Source organism: Macaca thibetana, chromosome X (genome assembly GCF_024542745.1).
Source record: "Macaca thibetana thibetana isolate TM-01 chromosome X, ASM2454274v1, whole genome shotgun sequence".
NCBI lineage: Eukaryota > Metazoa > Chordata > Mammalia > Primates > Cercopithecidae > Macaca > Macaca thibetana.
Window position 1 is genome coordinate 18,405,329 of NC_065598.1, and position 16,929 is coordinate 18,422,257.

The 16,929-nt window shown below is 39.8% G+C and overlaps 1 protein-coding gene across 1 annotated transcript in view; it reads left to right on the forward strand.

Annotated features, from left to right (window-relative positions):
- Window positions 1-16,929, forward strand: part of PPEF1 (protein phosphatase with EF-hand domain 1) — a 149,607-nt gene that overhangs the window by 81,942 nt on the left and 50,736 nt on the right. Inside the window, exon 10 of the mRNA XM_050776640.1 lies at window positions 2,438-2,484. Within this exon, the coding sequence (XP_050632597.1) occupies window positions 2,438-2,484 (47 nt within the window). The remainder of the gene's footprint in view (window positions 1-2,437; window positions 2,485-16,929) is intronic.

Genomic DNA, 16,929 nt, shown 5'->3' on the forward strand with positions numbered 1-16,929 from the left:
CAAAGATTAGGGAATGACTTAATTGGACATCTCCATTCGTTAAAGATATCCACATCTTGGCACTTATTTCTAGACTTTTTCATGTAGCACCATTGGTAGAGGGAAAAGACAAGGCCCGTGGATTTTCTTAACATGGGAATATTATTATTTTCCATTTTTAACAGCTCATTGAACTTCAAAACTTTTGTGATTATTTACAATAAAATTTAAAATTGGGACCATAACTTCAAAACCGTCTTCCGTTTAAGACGGTGTTGGGAAAGGGGGAGAGATTGTGACGAAAATTTGCTATTATTTTAATTGTGAAATACATTTTTGTACATGTACATGTAAATATGCCCCACAGTTTTCAGCATGCATGAAATATAAGAGGATTTTTAGTCTACAGTTATATTATAAATGATAACAAATTCTGCACTCATGTTTTTGTTGGCAGTGGAAATATCTTTCTGTCCTTCTTCCCGTGATACAAGTTTTTCTTTCGCTGTCCAACTAGAAGTTAAAAATACTAAACTAAGTAAAGAGTCCTCCCGTCTTTATGTCCTTAGATTTAGAGTGAGACCATATGAAAGCAATGAGATTTAAGCATACAATGATATTAATATGCTAATAATATTATAGTAGTATTTTATAAATAAGTGCTGGTGATATAGAGTTTCTATTTTACTATTCCCAGTATATTTGGAGTCTTCTGTTGCATATATCTGGTTAATCTTGGTTGTGGGATTTTAAGCAAACTGAGGGAAAAGTATTCCTAAATTAAATTCTATAGTAATTAAGTTGAATACAAAGAATAAAAATTTATGAGCAGAGCTTATGAAAGATATTTTACCTGGAAATAGTTATCCAAATAGGGCTTTTGGATATTCACATAGTCACTCATTATTATTATTTTTTTAGATAGAGTCTTGCTCTGTTGCCCAGGCTGGAGTGCAGTAGAGTGATCTCAGCTCACTGCAACCTCTGCCTCCCAGCGCTCAAGCGATTCTCCTGCCTCAACCTCCTGAGTAGCTGGGATTACAGGTGCGCACCACCATGCCTGGCTAATTTTTGTATTTTTAGTAGAGACAGGGTCTCACCATGTTGGCCAGGCTGGCCTTGAACTCCTGGCCTCAAGTGATCCATCTGCCTCGGCCTCCCAAAGCGCTGAGATTACAGGCATGAGCCACCATGCCTGGCCTTATTTTTTAATTAATGGCTTCAGATACTCATATGATTTCCCCTAGTTGGCTTTCATTTTTTTTCTATGTCTCATCAAAGAATGTCAACTATCTACTCACAATGTTTAAATTTCAGATGCTACTGCCGGAGTATATTGAAAACATGGCTTTAAAAAGCTATGTACTTAGCCAAGAAATATATTTATTGAGTGCCTGTTATCCACTGGGTACTATGGTAGGCACTTGGGGATTCAATGCTGACTAAAGTAGATACTGTTGCTGCTCTCCTAGGGATTACAGTGTGAGTGAACAGAATAATCGCTAAGAGCCTGAGGGGATTTTGTTTTTCGTTTTATTTTTGAGACAGGGTCTCACTTTGTCACCCAGACTAGAGTGTGGTGGCATGATCACAGCTCACTGCAGCCTTGACTTCCCAGGGTCAAGCAATCTTCCCACCTCAGTCAGCCTACTGAGTAGCTAGGATCACAGGTGCGCACCACCAAACCTGGCTAAATTTTTGTTTTATTTTGTTTTTTTGTTTTTTTGAGATGGAGTCTTGCTCTGTTGCCCAGGCTGGAGTGCAGTGGTGTGATCTCAGCTCACTGCAACCTCCACCTCCCAGGTTTAAGCGATTCTCATGCTTCAGCCCCCCGAGTAGCTGGGATTACAGGTGTGCACCACCATGCACAGCTAATTTTTGTATTTTTAGTAGAGACGGGGTTTTGCCATGTTGACCAGGCTGGTCTTGAACTCCTAGGCTCAAATGATCCATCTGCCTTGGCCTCCCAAAGTGCTGGGATAACAGGTGTGAGCCATCACGCTCAGCCAAGCTTGAGTTTTGAAGTGAGTTAAAGTTGGGTTTGAATTCTTGCTCTGATACTTGATGGCTGAGTAACTTTGCATAACTTACTTAACTACTCTGAGCCTCATTTGTAAGACGAGAATGATGAAGACGAAACCCATCTCACAGAGTGGTTGTAAGGATTGAACTAGATAATTCATGTAAAACCCTTAGCACAGTGCTTGGCCCAGAGTGATCAAAGCCCTGTGCAAATGACTGGAGTGAAGCACTAGATGCTGTCCCCACTATAGGAGAGGAAGAAAAGAGTGCTATGGAGACAAATTTCCTGTCAAATTAACATCGTCCGTAGGATAAAAACCCAATGCCCTGAGAACACTTGGGGTGGATCAGCAGTATTTCACTTTTAAAAGTCTGTAACAAAATGGGCATTGTATCTTGTTTTCTACTGAATACTGATTTTTCATTTGCACTGCAGGTGATTTGCATGGGAAACTGGATGATCTTTTTATGATCTTCTACAAGGTAAATGATGATTTGCTAAATATTAGCATTTTTCTTGGGGGAGGGCTGTCTTAGGGCAGACAACAATATTAGTTTTACTAGAGATATGTACAAATACAGATATAATGTTATAGTTTTTAACCAGGAGGCTCAAAGATTTGTAGAGCCATATCTTTTTTTTAACATACATCTCATACATTTTTTTTTATTTTAATTTGGGTCTTCATTCAACATTATTGTGGTCTATGTATACATTAGGATTTGTACCTGATTGTATGTATTGTCTTTATTACATCATAAATGTCTAGATGGTACAGGATGGGGAGGGATGCAGTCTGTTTTATTTTTGTTTGTTCAGGGATGATCATGTCACATACCAGTCTTCTCTTCCAGTGCACCCTAATTATGCATGAGTGGAGTTGCCTATTATAAGGAATAAGTTCCAGCGTGCTCTCTTTTCTCCCCTGATTCGCCATCCTTGGGCTCAGTTGCTCTTCCAATGCTGTGCCTCCTTTTCATTTATTGCATTTGGCTTGTGAGAGCCAGCACAGAGGGCACAAAACTGCTTGGCCGGCATGGAGTTTCTCTGCATCTCTTTGATTGGATTTTTTTCTGTCTCTGAGCCAAGAGTTGCAGCCTGAATGTTTGCTTCAGGGACGACTGACTGAATATAGAAAACTGATCTTGAGGTCCCTGCCCTCACAGTGGTTACCCCTTTACACTAGTCTTCTGAATGTCTCTTTTTGATTAATGCATTTATTGTTCACCTACCCCTGTTATCCCCACAACTAGCATGCCAAATAATTGGGCATAGCATAGGTTTCTCAGATGAGTTGAAAGAAAATATATTCTGATTATTATTGTTACCAGAAAGGGGTCCCGATCCAGACCCCAAGAAAGGATTCTTGGATCTCGCACAAGAAAGAATTCAGGGTGAGTCCATAGAGTAAAGTGAAAGCAAGTTTATTAAGAAAGTAAAGGAATAAAAGAATGGCTACTCCATAGACAGAGCATCCCCAAGGGCTGCTGGTTGCCCATTTTTATGGTTATTTCTTGATGATATGCTAAACAAGGAGTAGATTATTCATGCCTCCCCTTTTTAGACCATATAGGGTAACTTCCTGAGGTTGCCATGGCATTTGTAAACTGTCATGGTGCTGGTGGGAGTATAGCCGTGAGAATGACCAGAGGTCATGCTTGTCGCCATCTTGGTTTTGGTGGGTTTTAGCTGGCTTCTTTACTGCAACTGTTTTATTAGGTTGGTGCAAAAAAAAAAAAAAAAAGTAGCAGGTTGGTGTGGGAAGTCCAGGCAAAGGTTTGCTGGCAGGGACCCGAGGGGGCTGGTGAAAGAGCAATTCTGGACATCAGCCACAGAATCCAAGCTGGGTAGGGAAGGAGGAGAAGCCAGGATGGGCCAGTCAACTGGGAGAAGTAGGAGGATAGTAGGACTGGAATGCTGACCGACTGTGTCAGGGAGCAGGCTGACTGCAGTGAGGGCCGTGGGATAGTGGGAAATGCAGGGGGAGCAGTCCCAGGGCAAGGGATGCCCTGGGGTGGAGCCTAGAACATGGGCAGCCCAAGCCAGTGAAAGAGAATATTGGGGATAAGGTGGGCAAGGACCTGGAAAGCAGGTGTGTTCAACAGTGGGGGGCGCCACATGGACCCAGATGAGGAGCAGGGGAAGGAAGTTTAGTCAGAGGTCATGGGCCTGAAAGGAGGGTGGTGGGGTGTTTCTCTGTGAGCAGCCCTGCGGGCAAGTGGAGCCTCCCCTGCTCCTGGGCCTGAGGCGGGTGTCCTGGGGAGGGGTGGGTCCTTTCCTTCAGAAGGGCTGCAGGAGTTAGGAGTGCTCCTGTGCTCTGAAGGGAGTCCAGGCCTATGGAGGGTAGAAGGCTTTCTGAATAAGTTCAGGGTGGAAGGGGCTTCACTGACCAAGAAATGGAGATTCTACTGGCTCCACTGGAGTGCTGTGGGAGAGGTGGAAGGATGGACAGGGGATGGGATTTATTTAACTTGGGACGTAGCTCCTTACCAAATGTTCAGAAGTGTGGTCCGGCTATTGTTGACAATTACAATGTGAGGAAGGAGGAGGGGCGGGGTATGTGGAGAACAACAACAAACCTGGTCATTCTTTGTCTAGAGGCTTGGGAAATACATCAAAGGGAAAATAGTTGAGTAGATTAAATCAGGAACGTAGTCACTAAATTCCAAGGCGTTTAGAAAAGAAAATTTCTTTATTTCGTGTGAAAGTGTGATCAGGGATAGGACTCTGGAGTAGACAGATGAGAAAAGAGAATTCTAACATATTTCTTTAATTCTGTCTGCAAAACTATATGGAGCATATAAAACTGGAAGGTGCTAATGTAAAGATTGAACAGGAGGAGGTGGGTGGTAAGAAGTACTATAAAAGGAACTAAAGGTGAAAATATAGCATTCAAATGCAAGCAAGATATATTTGGAGAGCTAACCAATGACAGTGCTAGGGAAATGGAGATTGCTAGCCCACTGATGAAAGACTAGGTCACTATTATATTTGGGATGGATTTGGGTAGAGAGGTGAGAGGGATGTCTGGAAAACAGAAGTGTGCAAGAGCCATGGATTAGAATTCTGGCAGGCGTGAGTGAGAAGAAGGTAAAATGCATCTTGGACGTGGAATGAACCACATACACCAGAATCTCGAAACTGCCTGGTTTAAGGGGGGAAACCGAGGGAAGAGCCATTGATGACAGCAAGTTTCCACTTTAAGGAACTGAAAAGAGATCTAATGTACAACATGAGGACTATAGGTAATAAAATTGTACCATATATGGGATTCATGTCAAATGAGTAGATTGTAGCTGCTATTGCCACAAAAAAACAAAAAATGGGTAACTATGTCAGATGATGGATATATTAATTTGCTTCACTTTAGTAACCTTTTTACTATATGTATGTATTCTGTAACATCATGATACGTTATACCTTAAATGTACATGGTAAAGTTTATTTTTAAAAAAAGAAAATAGCAACAATGATAAAGCAGTGGGGAAAATAGCTCATCAACAATATCATTAGTATTTTCAACCGTGGTACAGCAGAAAACCCGGAAACTATATTATTATTTTAAAGGAATTTATAATAAGTGAATAAATACATTACTTTCATTTATCTAGAAAAAGGAAAAAGGCCGGGCACAGTGGCTCACACCTGTAATCCTAGCACTTTAGGAGGCTGAGGTGGATGGATCACTTGAGGTCAGGAGTTCGAGACCAGCCTAGTCAACATGATGAAACCCACATCTCTACTAAAAATACAAAAATTAGCCAGACATGGTGGTGCGTGCCTGTAATCCCAGCTACTCAGGAGGCCGAGGCAGGAGAATCACTTGAACCCGGGAGGTGGAGGTTGCAGTGAGCCAAGATTGTGCCATTGCACTTTAGCCTGGGGGAAAAGAGCAAAACTCTGTCTAAAAAAAAAAAAAAAAAAAAAAAAACACGCACACACACACAAAACTGGAAAGGTAGTGTAGAGGTTGGGGGTGATGGTGCTTAGTCGCTTAGCTTATAGCAAAAGAATGTCCTAAGTTAAAAGCAGGAAAATGAAAGGCTGGGACACGGAGATATCTGAGGAAGCCCCGGCCATCTGATGATCTCTGGGTTTACCGAAGTCAGCATTTTGCCCTTTTCTGTCTCATTTATTTTTGTCTGCAGTTTAACTGCAGAATGATGATAGTTTGCGTGCATGTACTGCAGCCTAAAAGCATGAATACAAGCTGTTCTGGAAACAGTGTTTCTATATAAATATAAATGACAGTGATACCCACCTATCCTGATGTCAAACTTCAGTCTACTTTACTTACCTTCACTTACCACTCATATGTCCCAAACCCAGAATTAAGTAAAAAGGGTCTCTGAACGCTTGAAATTGTTGACACAAATCCAATGAACCTTACTCACAGGACAGGCCTTAGGCCCCTTACTCAAAGACCCATGAACCAGTATCAATAAAACCTTCTCTCACACAAGGTTCATGTGAATTTGCCTGTCTGACTACCCACCCCACAGTAGATTAGGGAGTGGGAGGGGAAGAGGGAAAATCAGAGATAATGACAGCAATGAAAATTTAAAAGTTCTGGCCGGGCACAGTGGCTCACACCTGTAATTCCAGCACTTTGGGAGGCTGAGGTGGGTGGATCACCTGAGGTCGAGTTCGAGACCAGCCCAAACAACATGGTGGAACCCCATTCTCTACTAAATACAAAAAAAATTAGCTAGGCGTGGTGGTGTATGCCTGTAATCCCAGCTACTTGGGAGGCTGAGACAGGAGAATCACTTGAACCTGGGAAGCGGAGGTTGCAGTGAGCCAAGATTGCGCTATTGCACTCCAACCTGGGCAGCAAGAGCAAAACTCTGTCTCCAAAAAAAAAAAAAAAAAAAAAAAAAAATTAAAAGACAGAACTCCAAAAATGAGATAAAAAACTGAAATACTAATACTCAGCGATCTGGAGCTGTGGAGTGTAGGGAAGAGAGTTCTTGCCTTCTCGGAAGTGCCTGAGGGGATGTGTAGACTGATGAGCCTGCAAGGTCAAGAGAGTTTCAAGTTATAAGGTGTATACTCTTAAGAAGTAAAGGGGGCCAGGCACGTGGCTTGTAATCCCAGCACTTTGGGAGGCTGAGGAAGGTGGATCTCGAGGTCAGGAGTTCAAGAGCAGCCTGGCTAATATGGTGAAATCCCGTCCCTACTAAAAATACAAAAATTAGCTGGGCATGGTGGCACACACCTGTAGTCCCAGCTACTCAGGAGGCTGAGGCAGAAGAATCGCTTGAACCCAGGAGGCGGAGGTTGCAGTGAGCCAAGATTGTACCACTGCATTCCAGCCTGGGCAGCAGAGGGAGACCCCATCTGAAAAAAAAAAAAAAAAAAAAAGAAGTAGTAGTAGTAAAGGGAGCAAATGGCACATTTTAAAAACTTCCAACCAAAATGGTTAAAGTAATTTTTAAAGGCATTTTAGCTTTCAAAGGAATAAGCTTCAGTGATCTGGAAAATCCATTTAAGCAATGCTTATAGTACGAATGAGGATATTGGGTCTTAGTCATAGGAGGATGAGAGAGCATGAAAAAAGAGAAAGCTTTGTTAAGAAAAGAGTAATGGGCCGTAAAAATAGATAAGGAAGAAAGGAAGAAGTACATCTCAAAGGAGGAGAGCAGTGAGGGGGGTGGGGGGGTGGATTTCTCTTGGTAGCATCACACACGAAGATTGCCTGCTCAGATTACAGGAGGTGCATAACTATGACCTAAGCAATCACTTGATTGCTTTGGGAAATGGTAGAATTTCTGTGATGGTCTTTGTTTCTCACTGTAATACTTTGTACTAATCAATTCATCAACAACTGATTGAATCCCAATTACATTGTCGTACCTGACTCTGGTTCATTGGTAGAAGCTACAATTGAGTCACATCGGTGTAACCACAGGCTCCTAATCTTTTGTTTAGAAGTAGTTAGTGGCGGTGCTTTTACTTATCTTTATTTTACTATTGTTTTTAAGAGCAATAGATTTTGAATTGTGGGGAATAGTTTGGCAAACTACATCCTGTTGCAGATTTTTGGAGCTATAAGTGACCAAAGTTTATGTTATACTATGACTAACTGATTCTCTCCATCACTCAAAAGAGTGATGGACCATCATCTCAATTGGTGGTTTGCTAGACACTTTCTTCCTCATCAGTTCTTTTATACAGCATAGCATGAATAGGCTCTAAGGCTGGGGCTGGCCCAAAGCCAACCAAGGGCACAGCCTGAGAGACTGTTCTAATGTAGGGTCACTGAGAGGCCTCACCATGTTACTCTTTTCATCCAGGTGGTTGGTTTGGTTCAGACTCACCATATGCAAAAGTGAATCTGTCTACTAATGTATTCATTCAGTAAACTTTTATCTGGTCCCTATAGTGTTTAAGGTATCATATAAAAACTAAAAGACCATACAAAGATGAATACAAAGTTGATTTCACGTGGATTTATGAAATACCTATTATGAATGAGGCACTCTACTAAGGGTTGGCAATACAGTATGACTAAAACACAGTTGTTGGCCCCAAAGACATCACGGTTTAGTGGGGAAGATTGGCTGATAAAAAGACAAGATGGTTCAGGGTTGGACATGTTATGATTGGGATCAGCATGGAGCTCTAAGAGAACCCATTGGCAGAGCACCTAACCTTATGGAAGACTTTCTGGAAGAGATGACATTTCTGATGATCTCTTCAAAGAATTTTAGTAATTTAGTGATGCCTTAATCATGAAGGGAAGTTCTGGAGGATCATGAAAGATTTTATTCTCACACACTTTTTGTAGTGCCCTACAATAAATGGTGGGATTTATATTGTTCTTCATTGATCGTTTTGAGATTTTGATTTCTTCAATATTTGGTTGTCCTTAAAAATTGTATCAGCTAGCACCTTAATACTAAGGGAAACATTTTCAGCTCAGAATCGCATCTGGGTTTGAAAAGGACTCTTCCCCGCTGGGTACCACACTCCTAACCACAACAGACCTTTGCTAAAAGGGCATCTCAACTTTACATGGCTTCAAATATGATTTTATCATCAAGTGAAGCAATTTACATATCATTAGTTAGGTCATATTTTTAGATTTTATTTTCTGAAAAGGTTAATTTTAATCAGCCCTTTTGCTTAATTAGAGTGACCAATTTGAAATACTTCATTCAGAGCCTCAGATTAGTAAAATTACAAGATCTTTTTCCCTCACTGAATAGAAAACTTGAAATTTTAGATCAAGTATCACCAAATTAGTTTGTTAAATTGATGCCATGAGTGGCGACCTCCTGTCGCTGAAAAAGAGATGCGTGTGAACAGAGAGATGCTAATGAACTCATAACCCTATGGGTACCATCCCGATGCTATCCAGGAGAAGCCCTGCTGCCTTGTTTTCCTTTTCTTTCTCTCTTCCCCACCATCCTCCACCCCTTACACCCATAATTTTCCAGCTGTGAAGGTAGTCAAACATTTTCTTTATTTTCTATCACTGAAATGCTTTACACTGCAAAAGTGGCCAATTTTTTTTTCCTTTTGCGGTGAAGGTAGTATGTTACAATCAGAACAAACCTCTGAAATAGGGTCTGCAGAAGAAAAAAATTAACGTGGAGTTGATCAGAGCTTATTGTTTGATGTGCCTTCAGGAAATGTCCGAATTCATTGGGATAACTTCCAGACGTCTGTTGTAAAATGCTTCCGTAGGAAATAGGCGAGACTGTAGGTAAACATCTGGTTTTTGTCTCTGTTTAAGTTAATTAATTATGGTCTGCTATTTTTTCCCCCTACAGGTCATCTGACTGCAGTTCAGAGTTGTAGCTACTCTGGACTTTCTGTATCTGTCAGCTTAATCACCATGTCATAGATGGTTTGTTGCATATTAGCTGCAGAATGAGCCAGAGGATTTCGTTTACTAGAACTGGGTGGAGCGTATTTTATGGCATGAGGTTTTGCTTCTTTGAAGGAAACCCAGAGGAATGTCAGTAGCCGAAAGCCGAAATATCCTAGACACTCACGTCCCAGGAGACTAGTTCCTCATCATCCTGTGTGCTTTTTAGTTCCCTTATTACTCTAAGACTAAAGTGGATTCAAACCCAAACTATATAAAGTAATATGACTAATCCTGGAACAACAGGGCAGATCTTACACATCCAAATGAGTCTTGCCCTCTTTGATGCGGTTGTCTTGAGGGGCTTAACACTGAAAGGAGTTCAGTATACATTCAGGACTCCTTTTAGAATCACTTTCAGAGATGGTGACTTACTCTGTTGAATGAGCTTTATTATCACAAGTCTTAATCTCTTGAAGACGTGTGAGATTCTTGAAGAAAATCTTGAAGATTTTCTGAAAAGGTTAAAACTTGTTTAGTGTCAAGTGTGCTGCATAAGGTGGATAGATTAGTTGACCATTACTATTTGGGGCTTAAAATGAGGTTTAACTGAAGACATTCGTTGCTCTTTGCCCATAGTAGAGGTGAAATAAGATGTCACAGAGGTAGCAAAGAATTTACCCACAACAAATTCTGGTTTAACTGGAGATAAGAAGTTTTAAAACAAGAAAATCTGTCATCGCAATAGAAAGTGTATTTACCATTCAAACATAATGAATACAATTTTAGACTATTGGATGCTTTCCTCAAATTTTGAAATTAAGGTTATACTGGTTTCATAAAATGAGTTAGAGAGATTTTCATCTTTTTCTCTTATTTATAATAATTTGAATCCCTGGGTTGCAAACTCAAACTTGGCTATACATTGCAGTCACCCAGGTGATTCTAATGTGCAGTCAAGGTTGGGCATCATGGATTTAAGTCACATTAAAACTATTTGCTCATGAAAATTGAAATAGAGTTCTGCTAAAAAGCCACATGGGGCCAGTGTACTGTTCATGTTTTCCTCTTCTTTTGAATCAGTTTTGCTAGGAAATTGATGATTTTCAAGGAAATCATGAAATTGGTTCAAAGAAAGAACCAATAAAATTTGGGCTTATATAAACCCAAATTATCCTTTTTATTTTGTTTCTATTTCCTTAGTTTCAGCTCTTCTTATTTGATGGGTTTTATTGTTCTTTTTCTAATTTCTTAAGATGAATACCGTCTTTCATGAACGTCTTTAATAACGAAGGTATTTAAGGCTACACATCTTTTCTGATTTTAGTTTTAATTAGACTTTCTATTGCACTTGTAATTTTGCTTTTAATTTTCTCTTTGATACAATACTTATTAAGATGATAATTTTTAATTTCCAAGAATCTTAATTCAAGGAGCTAGACTTTTTTTTCTAGTCACATTTTTATGAGAATGTATCCTGTGACATTTTTCGTATTTTGAATTTCTGAAGAGTTCTTTGAAGTCAAGTATGATACTGATTCTCATAAAAGCTCCATGGACATATAAAAAATTAATTATACAGTTGAGCCTTGAACAGTGCTGGGGTTAGGGATACCAATTCCCCACACAGTTGAAAATCTACATATAATTTTGACTCCCCCAAAACTTAACAACTAATAGCCTCCTGTTGGCTGGAAGCCTTAGCAATAACATAAACAGTTGATGAACACATATTTTGTATGTTATATACATTATATACGGTATTCTTACAATAAAGTAAGCTAGAGAAAAAAATATTATTAAGAAAATCTTAGGCCAGGTGTAGTAGCTCATGCCTGTAATCCTAGCACCTTGGGAGGTCGAGGTGGGCAGATCACTTGAGGCCAGGAGATCGAGACCAGCCTGGCCAATGTGGCGAAACCCCATTTCTACTAAAAATACAAAAATTAGCCAGGTGTGGTGGCACAGGCCTGTCGTCCCAGCTACTACAGAGGCTGAGGTAGGGGTTCACTTGAGAATCTACAGAGAATCGCTTGAGCCTGGGAGGCAGAGGTTGCAGTGAGCCGAGATTGCATCACTGCACTCCAGTGTAGGTGACAGAGCAACTCTCTCTCAAAAAAAAAAAAAAAAAAAAATATATATATATATATATATATATATAAAAAAATAAAATATATTTGCTACTCATTAAGTGGAAGTGGATCATCACCAAAGTCTTTATGTTCATGTTGAGTAGGCTGAGGAGGAGGAAGAGGTGGGATTCGTCTTGCTGTCTAGGGGTGGCAGAGGGAGAAGAGCCACATATAAGTGGATCCATGCAATTCAAACTTGTGTTGTTTAAGGGTCAGCTGTATTCTCTTATTTGTAATACACAAAGTTCTTCATATATCTATTAAATCAAGTTTATTGGTTGTGTATTCAATTTTCCCATATTTTTTCTATTATATATACCTAAATATGTATATTATATGTTGCTGTACAACAAATTACCCCAATGCTTAATGACTTAACACTATAAACATTTAGTACCTCACAGTTTCTGTGGGTCAAAAATTTGGGTCAAGCTTAGCTGGATGGATTCTGGCTCAAGATCTCTCATGAGGTGGCAGTCAAACTATTGGCCAGGGCTGCAGTCATCTGAAAGGTTGATTTGTGCTGGGGGACCCATTTCCAAGATGGTTCACTCATGTGGCTGTAGACACAGCATTTCAGTTCCTCACTGACTGTTGGCAGAACAGCCACATGGGCTTCTCCACAAGGCTGCCTGATTATTCTTGTGACAGAGCAGCTGGCTTTCCCCAAAGTGAGTGATCCAAGAAAGAAAGCATGCAGGAAGCTGCAGTGTCTTTTATAACTTAGTCTCCAGAGTTGCACAGCATCACTTTTGCTTTTATTTTCTCTTCATGAGAAGCAAGTCGGTAAGTCTTGCCTGCACTCAAGAGGAGGCAAATTAGGCTTCACCTTGTAAACAGAGAGCCAAAGAATTTATGGACATTATTTTAAAGCAGTAATTCAGTCTGAATAACACTCTGTATATTTTTAAACAATTTCTTCTTGCATTTAGTAGTTAAATATATGAAGCAAAAATGAGTTCTTTTGTTTATTGAATACAAGTTCATGAGTTGTATTTTTTTCATAAAGTGCCTTTTATTATGACATAATGTTGCTTTGTGATCCTGTTTAGAACTTTAATCTTAAACTCAAACTTTGCCCAGTATTGACATTTCCATTCTTGCTTTCTTTTTGTTGCATCTACTTTGTTTTTAACCTTCTCTTATCTACTTTTTAACGTATATTTCTCATGAACAATATATACCTGGGTTTTGTATTTTAACACAGCCTGGTAATCTTAGTATTTTAATGAGAGAATTTAACCCATTCACACTTAGTATAACAACAGATATATTTGAAATTTTTCCTTCTACTTTGCTATTTCACTTTGTTTCACCCTTTTCCTTTTTGCTGTTTTGGTGAAGTTTTATTTTTTATTGTTTTATTTGGAATTTTTACTCTGCTTTTCCATTCACTAGTGCTTACCTTCCCACTTCTGATATTTCTAGTAAATAATGTGTATGTGTGTATTTCTCAAATAGCTATAACTTTATTCTTCCACTGTGATCCTCTCTCTCTCTCTCTCTGTTTACACACTTCATGTCCCCCATTCAGTTAAGATTTCTAGAGCATTTTATTTTTCTCCTCTCACCTCCCCTGTAAATCCTAGCTATTGCTCATACCATATGCTTAGTCTTGACCATTATTAGGTTTTCCTTCATAGCATGTCTCTTCTACTTCTAGAATCCTTGCTTAGTACTTAAATGCAAGTTTCATATTGTCATATTGATTTATATATAATTATATATTTAATGATTCATTGTTCACATCTGTATTCTTCCCTCTTGATCTTTCCCTGGCTTGAGGACTTTTAATTGTTAGTATGGTTATTTAGTTAGAGTGTTTTGTTGAGTGTTTTCCTCAGTGGGGAATGTGGATGCTATCTTCTGTGAATGCAGGCTCCTCGAATACAGGGACTTTGTATTGTTTACTTCTGTGTTCCTAGCACCTAAAACTGTGCCTGGTACATAACAAGCAATCGATATATGTTAGCTGTTTTGTGATATTAAATACTACATATTTGCATGTCTGTCTTTCACCCTGAGCATTTATGTTGTTGGTGATGGTTGATATCTTACACATCTGCAAGTATTTTTCTATCACCCTGAGAACTTAATGTCTTGGCCACTGTAGAAATCTTGATTCAAAGTCCTTTTTCCTCTTTAATTTGTAGATTTTATTCTACCATCTCCTACCTCCCACTACTATAGACGAGAAGTCTGATGCTATGCTGATTTCTTTTCCTTTTGTAACTCGTTCTTTCTCCGTGGCCTCTTCTAATCTTTTTACCAGGTAGTAGGGATTTTGCCCCATCAATTGTGTGTAGAAGTCATGTTTCAAGCTTCAAATTGAAGTCTTTTTTTTAACCATAGAAAATGTTCTCTCTTATTTTTGTAATTATTGCCTCTTCATCTGTTCCTTTTTCCTGATTTTGGAATGCTTATTATTGGCATATTAAGTCTCTTGGCTTTGAATGCTAGTCTCTTATTTATTCTTCCTGATTTTCATCATTTTGATTTTACTCTGTGTGAGAGATTTTTCATCTGCTTGCTCTTTCAGGTCAATAATGTATTTTCACCACCATTCTTTCTTTTAGTTACCTTTAACTCATTGATTTTTTTTTTTTTTTTGAGATAGAGTCTCACTGTGTTGCCCAGGCTGGAGTGTACTGGCTCAATCTCAGCTCACTGCAACCTTTACCTCCCAGGTTCAAGTGATTCTCCTGCCTCAGCCTCACCCTCCTGAGTAGCTGGGATTACAGGTGTGTGCCACCACGCCTGGCCATTTTTTAATATTTTCAGGAGAGATGGGGTTTCACCATGTTGGCCAGCCTGGTCTTGAACTCCTGACCTCAAGTGATCTGCCCACCTCAGCCTCCCGAAGTGTTGGGATTACAGGCATAAGCCGCTGCACCCGGCCAACCCACTGATATTTTAAGTTTGTATAGTATATTCTTAGTGCCAAGAACTAATAAGTTTTTGTTCTTTCTTGTATGTTCTTCTTATTACTTTAAAAATAAACTAGTTTTCTGTTTCCTCCAGTAGTCCTGTCTTATTAGCAACCATCTGCTTTAGTAGATCTGATTGGTCTGTCTCTCTCTAGTTGCCGGATCCTCTTAGGTACTAGCTTATTTCCATTTTCTATTTTCTGCTTAAGCTAGATTAAGCCTTCCCATAGTTGGAGGCACAACAGTTTCTACACCGCATCGAGTGTGAAAAGAAGTCTGTGTTTCTAGGTACCCCTGAATGCAAGCGATCTGTTCTTTTCGTTTCAGGGATGTGAAAGACATCTTCCTGTACTTTTTCTAGTAGGATCCAACATTTCAGCTTCCCCTGCCTCCAAACCAAGACCACACACACGCTCTGAGGCAGAGCCACCCCGTTAATCAAGTGTCCACAGTCCCCTCAGGCCTAGTTCTTCCATGTTTCCACCCCAGGGCTCCCTGCCGCTGCTCCTCTAGCCCCCTTCAGACCTGGGCCAACAGAGTCCTTCAACAGTCCTCAGGTTCCTCCAGCTTACTCACCCTAGACAGCTGAAGGCTGGGGGAAGGAAGAGTAACAGAGATCAGAGATGCAGAATCCTTCCCCTTTTCTTTGTGGTTGGTTGGTTGGTTGGTTGGTTTGTTTGTTTTAGACAGGGTCTCACTGTGTCACCCAGGCTGGAATATAGCGGTGTGATCTCAGCTCCACTGCAGCCTCGACCTACCTGGCCTCAGGCGATCCTCCCACTTCAGCCTCCTGAGCAGCTGGGACTACAGGTGTACACCATCACACCTGGCTAATTTTTTTGTACTTTTTGTAGAGAAGGGGTTTCGCCATGTTTCCCAATCTGATCTTGAACTCCTGGGCTCAAGCAATCCACCCACCTCGGCTTCCCAAAGTGTTAGGATTACTGGTGTGAGCCATCATGCCCAGCCTTCTTTACATTTTGCTGAACAATAGCCTATATTTTTGCAACTGGTTTACACTAAGCCCAGTGTGAATAAGGTTATATGAATTAATACATAAGAAAATATTGGCGCTGTATGCAGTGACTTACGCCTGTAATCCCAACACTTTGGGAGGCTGAGGCAGGTGGATGACCTGAGGTCGGGAGTTCGAGACCAGTGTGACCAATGTGGTGAAACCCCATCTCTACTTAAAATACAAAATTAGCCAGGCGTGGTGGCAGGTGCCTGTAATCCCAGCTACTCGGGAGGCTGAGGCAGGAGAATCGAGAATCACTTTAACCTGGGAGGCGGAGGTTGCGGTGAGCCAAGATCACGCCATTGTACTCCAACCTGGGCAACAAGAGTGAAACTCTGTCTCAAAAAAAAAAAAAAAAGAAAGAAAGAAAATATTGGAATCTTAGAATTAGAAATAACTTGGTCATAATAAAATAAGTCTCTTAATTTGTATGTTGCTTTACCATTTTAATGCAATTTTATACACATGTTTTCATTTGAGTTCCAAAATAGCCCTGTGTGGTAAGTATGGAAGTTATCATCCACACTTGACAGATAAGAAAACTACAGCTCATAAAGGTTACATCACTTGCCCAAGGACACATGGGTAATGAATGGACCTGGACCAGAGAATTCACCTTCTTATCACACTATGCCACTGCTTGTTTATTTGTTTGTTTGCAATTGCCTTCAGAACATGTTACATTGTATAACTGATTTCTAGAATCCCTAAATTATATGCTATAACCTGTATTATATTTTTTCAATTATTTCTATTATGCTGATATGAGCAATTTAAAAATGTGTATACATAATAGGATATTGAGTATAAAGTAATAAGATTTTTAAATGTAGTTGGAAATCTAATGAAACAGAAATTTGAAAATCATTTGAAAAAGATTACTATTACTAGAATATGTGTATTATTTCCTGAAGGTAGCCATTTTGTTTCTCTCTTCTTTTGTTTTTTTTGTTTCTTTTTTTTTTTGTTTTTTAAACATAGTCTTTCTCTGTTGCCCAGGCTGGAGTACAGTGGTGTAATCTTGGTTCATTGCA